The sequence below is a fragment of the Adiantum capillus-veneris genome, chromosome 4 (genome assembly GCF_014529385.1).
Source record: "Adiantum capillus-veneris isolate H3 chromosome 4, ASM1452938v2, whole genome shotgun sequence".
NCBI lineage: Eukaryota > Viridiplantae > Streptophyta > Polypodiopsida > Polypodiales > Pteridaceae > Adiantum > Adiantum capillus-veneris.
The window spans coordinates 120,121,198-120,130,837 of record NC_140934.1 but is presented as its reverse complement, the minus strand read 5'-3'; the positions used below and the strand labels follow the sequence as shown (position 1 = coordinate 120,130,837).

The 9,640-nt window shown below is 40.4% G+C and overlaps 1 protein-coding gene across 1 annotated transcript; it reads right to left on the bottom strand.

The window, feature by feature from the left end:
* Positions 1 to 8,758: 8,758 nt before the first annotated feature.
* On the bottom strand, positions 8,759 to 9,206 carry LOC147459900 (uncharacterized). The gene has a single exon (XM_086511078.1). It carries the CDS (start codon positions 9,204 to 9,206, stop codon positions 8,871 to 8,873), a length of 336 nt encoding a protein of 111 aa, XP_086367204.1. The 3' UTR covers positions 8,759 to 8,870.
* Positions 9,207 to 9,640: the final 434 nt, after the last annotated feature.

The window sequence follows — 9,640 nt, the reverse complement described above, 5'->3', positions numbered from 1 at the left end:
TCATCAATAAACACATCTTGGAATCTATTTAGAAAGCTAGACAAGCCTAATTCTGTTTTATTTCTACCACTTTGTATTGTTAAAACATTAGCATCCATTAGAGACACTTTGACAAAATTCATGTACAAGGAAACTAAGCTTTTCATTGACTTATCAAAAGCAGGTGAATTTACAAGTGGTATAGTACGACCAGACTCATTAGCATATATATACATGCTCTTTTACCTGTAGTAGGTGAAGTAGATTCTCCTTTCATGGAACTTCATGTTGGCAACCATGCGGTTGAACCATGGCGCCCTTAGGATAACATCCTCATGTTGGAGAGGAGAGATGAAAAAGTCTTCTTTGTCGACGTAGCTTTGGACATGAAGCCTCAACTTCCCAATCAAGGGAGTAACGGAGGCTTGCTGTCCCTTGAAAGCTCCACTTGCAGTTACAATATCTTCCATCTTGAAGCTCGAATGCCCAACTTAGTGGCCAACTCCGTTGATATGAAGTTGTGAGTAGAGTTAGCGTCAAACAAGATGAAGGCATCATGCTCCTTTACCTTTTCCCAAGCATAGGAGAGAGGTGATCCTTGGCAATGAGCATCCTCTTTTGGAGCTTCGATCGTGGAAGCTCTAGGAATCTCATTGCGGACATTTTTGTTGGGGCAAGAACAGTAGCCATGTCCTTGCTCCCCACACTTAATACATTTGTGGTCCTTACAAAAAGCTTCAAGCTCTTCACGATAAAGTTCATTTTTACCTTTGTAAACTCCCTTCTCCTTGGACCGATTTTTGTTGTTTTTGTTGTTGTTGGAATTGCCTTGGGAAGAATTTTGGCCATTGTTTTCCCCCTTTGCATCACTTTTGTCTTTGTTTTCCATGGGCTTGGCAATCCTTCTAGCCCCTTGTTGGAAATTGATGTGCAAAGAAGCCATAGTGGTGGCGGATTACTTCGGTGATAGAACCAAGCCATTGAGAGTTGACTTACTTGGCCATTTCTTCAGGTAATCCCGCACAAAAATTTTACTTTTGCTCGGCAAAGTCTATCTTTTGAAATACACTAGCCTTGAGATGTAAATCCCCAAACTTGTCCACATATTTGTGGATAGACTCGTTGAAGAGTAGCTTCAAACTCCGCCATTCGGTAACTACTTTGTCCTTTGCATCGCTTGCAAGGAATTTCTTTGGGGCTTCGTCGTTGCCACGAGGGCTAGCCCACCATTGACAGGCCAATTTCTCGAAGTGCATAACTACATGGTGTAGCTTGGAGGATTCCGTAAAGCCCTCGTCTCGAAAGGCCGCATCAAATTGTTGGATGAACCCCAATACTTTTTTGGTAGCAGCAAAGGTGCCTCATAGGTAATAAAAGGAATACTCTTTCCTCCCTCTTTGAACTTCTTGAGATTTTGGGACCTTTGCCATGCAGGTAAGGTTTGCAATGTCCTCTCCTTTTGTATTCTCTAGGAGAATAGTTGTTGCTTTCGTCAGAAGAGGAGGAAGGTGAAGAAGGAAGAGGGTGACCTCTTTCTTGCATTTTTCTTCCTTTGTTTCCTCTCTTCCCTTTTGGAGTGAGGAGGAGAAGGACTATGGAATGACCGTTTCCTCTTGGGAGGAGTTGGCGACCGTCTAGACCATTGTCTTCGTGGAGCCACATCTTTAGAGGAACTAAGGGATTTGCTTCTTTCTTGTTCTTTGGATTCCTCGTCTCTTATGGGATAAAGTCTTCTTTTGAGAGTCTCATCAAGAGGCCTTCTAAGCTCTCTCTCCTCTTGGAGAGGAAGGGAAATCCCATAAGCTCGAAGTTGTTGAGTAACTTTGGCTTGCAAAGCAGGGTTGCCCATAGCTTGCTACAACCTTGTAACAACGTAATTAACAAACATGTGGGCATCATCATTAGCACCTTCATGTGAAAAATCAAAGTTATCAATGTTCATTCTACTCTCTTGGTTATTGTCAAGCATGCTAATTAAACTTATGTATAGATTACTTTGTGCTTTGGTACCCTCAAAAACCTTAGTCACTACTCTTCTTTACCTTCGAAATATAGTTCTCAAGCAGTCACACCCGTGGTTTAGACATTGTTGATTGCAAAGACTAGTTGAGAGGGTTTAACATTGCTTGGTTGATTATGGTTCTTGTTTAGCTTGCTCGTAGCTCAATATTGGTTAAGCAGAAGGCAACCTCCGAGAGACTCCATTATTAAGATTATGTTTCCCAATGGTGTACCTCAAACTAAGTCCTTCTGAACTAAGATAATAGATCCCTGTGCCACTTACCCTATTGCAATGAACATGTCCAAACTTTCATGGACAACTTAAAGACCTTTTCGTAAGCAAGAAAAGAGAAACCAATAGCTGTGATGCCAAAGTAATGGAAATGGTCTATGAACTTTGAGAATAGCGGAATTAAGAGAATTAGAGTGAGCATTTTCATGAGACTACTTTGAGAACATAGAGGGTGAACTTATTTAGTGGTAGCAACTAACTTGGCATGAACAATAACTTTGCAAGAGAGAGAATTAGAGAACTTGACAACAGTTGAGGACTTAATTTATGTGGAGCTAATTTCCCCTCCAATAGGCTTTAGTATTATAGATTATCCCATCAAGAGAGACTTGGTACAATACAATCTTTGTGTTTCTTATGACCTAGGTGATGCAATGAAGATGGAAAGCTCCATGCATTGCTGGCATAACATAAACTTTGTAAATGCATGAACCATCCCCAGCCTCAATCCCAAGGCCTCAAACACCTTCAAAGGTGGAGAGAGCTAGTGGGGAATGAGGGTAGGAAAGAGAATAAGAAGCATTCATAGGAGAAAGAAATATTTCCTCACTTATCATCACTCTTCTTTCTTAGCTTAGTATAATAGCATAGTAATGAAGATGAAGAAGATGGAAAGCTTAAGCATTGAAGCATGGCTCTTGGTTGGATTTGCATTCCATAGCCAAGAGTGTTGGTGTAGGCTCTCAACTTCTCAGCAAGCTTGGAGAAGGAGATGGAGCTATTGCACTTTGCACTTCACACAATGCGTGTGTGTGTGGGGGGGGGGGGGGGGGGGGGGGGGGGGGGGGGGAGGGGTTGACCCCATCTTCTAGCTCATCCTTGTGGCTCATAGGCTATCTCAAGGCTAGCCAATCACAAGACCTGATCACAACTAGCAATAGAGTTAGCCTTTGGACAAGTGTCCTCCTTTCCCCTTTGAGAGAGAGGACTTAATAAATGCTTAAACAATTAATTTAATTAGCTAAATTATCATTAAACCTCTCTAGGGATCAGCCAATAGGCTTTAGGCACACTATGAGGGCAACCTAGCTGGGGGCTTGACATGTGTCCCATTTGCCTCTTTGAGCAAGGGGTGTCTTTTAGGTGAAGAAGGAGTTAGTCAACACACCCCTTACTCTTATGGCTCGCCCCGTCCTTTGTAGGCTCATGGTTGACTTTTTAGAACACTTTAATCCCCTCTAGCACCTTGGTCATGAAGCACCTCAAGCACCTTAGTCAGCAAGGACGACGAGCACATCAAGCTTGGGCCGGGTTCCCACCTCGAGCACAGCCCTGGCTTGCCTAAGGTGTAAGGACTTTTAACATTAACCTTTGGAGGTCTTTAATGAAGCTAACCCAAAGTTCTTTAAACTACATTAGATAGCCTTGCTCTTTGAAAGACCGTCTCTCATTTGGACCCCTTTAACGGTTGGCTACGTGTTGAGCTAGATCCATAAACACATGTCTATATTCTAATGCGGATTCGCGTTTATTCTCCCACATTAAATGATCAATTTAATATGAGAAAACATTTGGGTTGGTTAGATATTAGATTTTATGACAATACTCAACTACAAGAAAATATAACCATCATCTCCATCATGGATGGTATTGAATAAAAAGTAACATCCCCACTAGCTTCATTAGTGCCAAACATTAAAATGCTACACACACCAATCAAGGCCATAATTTAAAAAAGTTTCCCCATGGCCATTCTAAGGCCCTTGGAGCCCTCAACAAGAGATACGCCTCTTTGGGCGTGTAGGATAAGGCCCTTCACCCTACACCCTATTTGCATTCAAGTGGAGGATTGTGTCTCTATACCCTTTGTGTTAGGGGAGACGTGTGCACAACCTTTGTGTGTTTTGAGGGCAGAATTATGTATGAGTGTTATATGCAACAAAATCCATAAGGGGAGGATTCAATAGGAAGTGAATGTAGTCAAGGAGGCCCCTTTATTTGGCAGTTTAAGGAAATGCTTAAGATTCAAGCATGCTTTGACCAAGCCTAGAGTGGTGGGGCAAAGGTCTAGGTTGGGCCTCAGGAAAAAGCATTTCTCTATTTTTTGCTTTTAGAATTGATACATTCTTCCAAAAAGTGAGGTGAAGGACTTCAAAAAAAATTTAATGTTGTGATTTTTGTATTTTCCTTTCTTATCTCTCTCCTCTCTCTTGAAACTAGTCTCTCACATAGAGCTTATTAAGGGAAGCACTTTTCATCCCTTTACCTCCCACAAAAGGAGTTTTTAAAATTTCTCTAACTACAATTTCTCTTTAAAATGTGATCTCTCTCTCTCTCTCTCTCTCTCTCTCTCTCTCTCTCTCTCTCTCTCTCTCTCTCTATATATATATATATATATATATATATATATATATATATATATATATATATATATATATATATATATATTCAAAGAATTGAAATCCCTTTGGGCATATTGATTCTTATTTTAATAAGCATAAAAAAGGGTACTCAAGACTATAGTCCATGCCCTTTAGGTAGGCCAAAACTCTTTGAACGTAGAGAGGAGGCCAATGTTACTATTCACAACCACCAAACGTTCGCAAAGGTGGGGAACTCGAACGCTGAGAATACCCTCATAGCACACGCCTTTGTTGCTCTCCAATTGCTCAAGTACAAGTTCATCCAAAATCAAAGCACTTCATTGAACATAACTTTTCTTCGAGAAGCCTTGCATCAAAAGATAGGGGATAGTAGAGGGAAATTCAAACTTAGGTAATTCAATCTTCCACTTCAAGTAATGCCTTTGAGTGACATGGCTATGAAAAGAAATCCCTTGTCAAAATCTCCTCATCTCCTATGTAACCCCATCTTGAGACTTGGTTTTTTTTAAAAAAAGTAGATTCAAACAAAAGTTGTCCTTGCTTTGGGGCATGCCCTCTTATTGGGACCTTTACCCTAGCTAATGTTGGAGCATATTGCATACCATAACAAACAAAAGAGATCTAATTGGTGAAGCATAAGGCACATGCTTCACAAAATTGAAGAGCCATAATGCAAATTGAGTATGACAGGATTATCAAGAATGGCTCCTGGCCTTTATGCCATATGTAAAACACGTGAAGTATACTTCATGTACGTCTATTCCCACCACCATATCCTTATATTGCCATGCACAATCTTGTGGAAGTGTTTTGAGGGGTGGTAGCTCAAAAGAAAAATTGCAAAACAATCTATCTACTTTCACATATTTTGGCCCAAAATTGCATATCCATTGAGTTATAGATGGGAATTTGGGGATCTGAATTTTATTGGGTATGGCTAACTTAATATGTACAAGAACAATAATATTGTTGAGGAGCAAGTTTCCTTGTAGATGTGACCAAAATTGGGTGAACCATATTGGATGTGTGTTGCTCTCTCTCTCTCTCTCTCTCTCTCTCTCTCTCTCTCTCTCTCTCTCTCGTGTGTTCTGAAACTAGGGTGTTTTGGGTTTCATTGAATACATTGAATGTCTAGCCTTCGTGTATTTCCAAATGTGTAGTGGGAAATGTTTTGACCTACACAAAATCTTGTAAATAGAAATTCTATCAATATTCCTCACCAAATGCACTAACTTCTTATATTCTTCACCAAACATGTTGGTTCATTACAGAACTTGACTTGTATTGTTTGTGATATTCCGTCATTAGAAGGGCAAAATGAAATTATGTCATTCCATAGGAAAGGGTACTACTTCCCGGCACCTATCTCTTGAGCCCTTCAAATCCTAACGCTGTTTATGAGGAAGGATTTTATATTCGAGAGGATTTTCTAGCTTTGACAATTTTGGAGTGTCTATCTTACTTCTAGTGTTGCTCTACATGCATTAACTCACATTTTCACTACCAACCTATGAATGGATTCAACAAGGGATTCACTAGTAGTACTAGGGAGATGTCGCTTCCTTGCACCAAAACTACCTTGTTTACCCCTATATACAAGACTAATTTACCTTTTTCCCTTACCAAACCCCCTTATTGTAACTCACGTGACACCATACGATAACCCCTAGTGAATACCTCGAGAGTAATCATGATTATAATTGAACATATGATTATTCATAGCAAGTGAAAAAGAAATTGATATGGACATAAGCAAGCTACATGGCTACATTTACTATGCAAATGTTAGCACCAAGACATTGGTAGGACAAAACGGTGTACACCGGTAGAGTGGAGCAAAAAGGGATGCCTAAGAGACTCAACAACACAACAATCATTGTGGTGAGAAAGGTTCATTATTGGCAAAAGTGTCCTCAATGGTTAAACGAGTCCTCAATCAACAATAGCAAAAGCCCCTACTTTGGAGTTAACTCATAGGAACCCCTTCCTATAATAACTGATGTGACAAGGGTACTCTTATTGTGGGTGACTCATCCAATTGCTCCTCTAGCATGATGGTAAACAGAAGATGTGTTCTCTAGAGTTTACATTGTGCTACATCTTAGTCTTCACTTGTGAGTGCAAGAGGTTTGCAAGCTTGACATGGAGGTTATAATTCATGAGCATGCCATGTCAATTCTAGACAAGGTCCCGAGCAAGAAGAACAAAACTCTACAAACCCCAAGCTCTTTCTTTAGATGCCCACTCACATGACAGAGATGCTCTAGTACGATAGTGAACACACTCCTACTATTTTTTGAAGTACCAAAAGCACACAAGTAGAAGCTTTCAAGCAAGTTGTTCAAGACCAATTCATTAAAGACGTGCCCAACATTGGGAGCAATCAAGGACAAGTCAATTCCTTCATTTGCAAGACAAGGCACACAAAGCTTAAAGATATAGTATCATTAGCAAACGTGGTGAAGGTGTCCAAGTGGTTCTAACTAAGACACTCTTTTGGTGTTCAAGCATAAGGGATTGCATTTCGAATAGGCGAAATAGTAAAGCTTATCGAGAGTAGTCACATGGGAACTATGCCTAGATGTCCTCTCACATGCAAGCATAGTGGCCTCTTCTTCAACAATTGCTCAAGACCTCCCCTTGATTTTCCAGGAGCTCCCTTGGTGTCTCCACATCTATGAAGAGACCTATGAGTTTAGAGGGAGTGTCAAACTTTATTACCTCCTATATTGAGCGGCTAGTTCGCGGTGGCCTTTGAGGCAATTCTCCCATCTCTAGCCTTGAGTAGTTTGGTCCTTAGGACCAAACACGAAAGAATGCCAACATTAAAAACAATTAAATCATTTATGTTAGTGTAAAGTCTCCCTCTAGTCAAGATTCAGGTAATGATTACCTTCCATTTTTCCTAGTACTGTTACAACATGGCCTCAAGGTAGGCACACATTTTGGTTGTATCCACTTGCAAAGGTCTTTTGAAATCTACTTTTTCTTTTGCCAAAAGATTAGTGACAGCTACATGCTTTGAGATTCACAAATTGCAAATCCTTGTACAGATAAGGAGTGCGAAAAATTACCAAATTGCACCCGAAATTTGTGGAAAATCCCAAGATTCCGTCATGTTTGGCCAACTTTGTTAGAAACTCCTTCAGTGCCATAAATTTTTTCCAAAATTTCAAAATATTACTCATGCATCTTGAGAAAATCTCTGGAGACATTATTTTTTGCAACAAAGGTTCGTTCTCTGTCAAGAAACAGGATTGTAGATGGTAATGTGGACTCTTGGGAATGAAACAGTTCATTAATAGTTATTTAGAACAAACGCCACTACTTGTGAGCTCATCGGTGACTTTGTCTGAGACGCTTAAAAGAGAAATCTGTATTAACAAATGCAATAAGCATTACCAAAATTCAAGCAATCTATCCAAAATTGGTACAAAGGGTATTTTGGAAAGTTTTGAAACTTGATGGCTATTATGGAAATTTCCACAATTTTCAGGGGTATTCCCCTATGGAAAACTAATATAACAAACAAGGCAATCAATGTAACAAAGAAAGAAAACCCATATTTATCTTTCTAACTGATCCTGCAAAGAAATATTTGTAAGGAAAAATCACAAGATATATCTCCCAGAACTGCTGACTGCTTCAAAGTGTCCATAGATGCTATCTTCAAATTCCTTAATGGTAGGAATAGTTTAAAGCACAGCCCGTGTGTGTGGTGCTAACATTTGCATCAGGCCTGATTGAATGATTGGTTGTCCCACATGCAGCAAAATGCATTTTGGCCCAGGCGGTTTCTTTTTTTCGGGGGGGGGGGGGGGGGGGGGGGGGGTTGTTTCAGGCATGTAATCATGTACACACCTACACTGCCTAAGAAAAATTTGACCTCCTTGCATCCAGTATCCCAATAGTGTTATAAAAATAGAAAAACCATTGAGGCAAGACGGCACATATCTCCACAGCAACCATAGTTACAAGGAATGGCCATTTTCAGGTCCCCGTTCCCCGTTATCATCCCAATTTCCCGGTCTGGATCCCTGTTCCGTGTTTCAAATATGAATATCCAATACAAGAATGGCATTTCATGCATGTTGCCATTCCCCATTCCGGATAATTATGACAGCAACATGTACCTCAAAGCAAGAGAGAAGTAAAACACAAGTGCCATTATACATGTCCCCTTTATATCAGAAAAGCATAAAACAATGCCGGGTCAGTACACCCTAAATGGTCCTCATGTTGTACAAGGGAGTTAGTCTTTACATTAAGTACAGCTAAACTGTTTTTGAAAAATCTACAATCAATGTTGCCATTTGATCATCATGGTCAGGTCCTTCCATCTCAAAGTGGCCAACACCTGGTACTAAGTGTGTTTCGACCCGTCCAGCTGCCGATTTCAGCTTGTTCTCTAGCTGCTTCACAGTTGTGAACCCATCACGAGTGCCCATCACAAACAGTTTAGGTTTATTCGATTCCAGAATGGGTTTCTGATGTCGACCCAATAGTATCGATGCTAAGCGCCCAAAAGGGTAGCCCAGCCCGACATAGGCCACTACTTTTTCGACCTTATCAACTGCAGATCCAGCAATTGGAGCCCCTGCAGGTTGCATAGTGTTATACGTCTGTGGGTTGTGACACAAAACAGCTATTTAGAAACAAGTAAAATAGTCATGAAAATGCGATGCAAATTCACTCAGACTTGAGTATATATACTGTAGTGGTTATCTTTTGTGTCTTGGTATGTATTCCCTTTGTTGAGAAGAGAACTCTTTCATCCTTCCCGTGCATACTTTCATTTCTTTCTTGACGTAAAACTGAGATCGATCCACCTTCAAATGCTATTGAGTAGCATGCTTTTTGTTTTCTTGATTTTTGGGCTTCATAAACAGGTTGCTGTTTGCCTGCTGGTTTGTTTGCCTGTAACACATTCCTTTTGTGTGATGCTAGTTATTTGTGTGTTGAGTTGCTGCTGCTTCTCCTCTTTCAAGAGGTTGTCACAAGAGGGGCACCACGTGACAACGGAAAAGAACAGACTGAACAAACT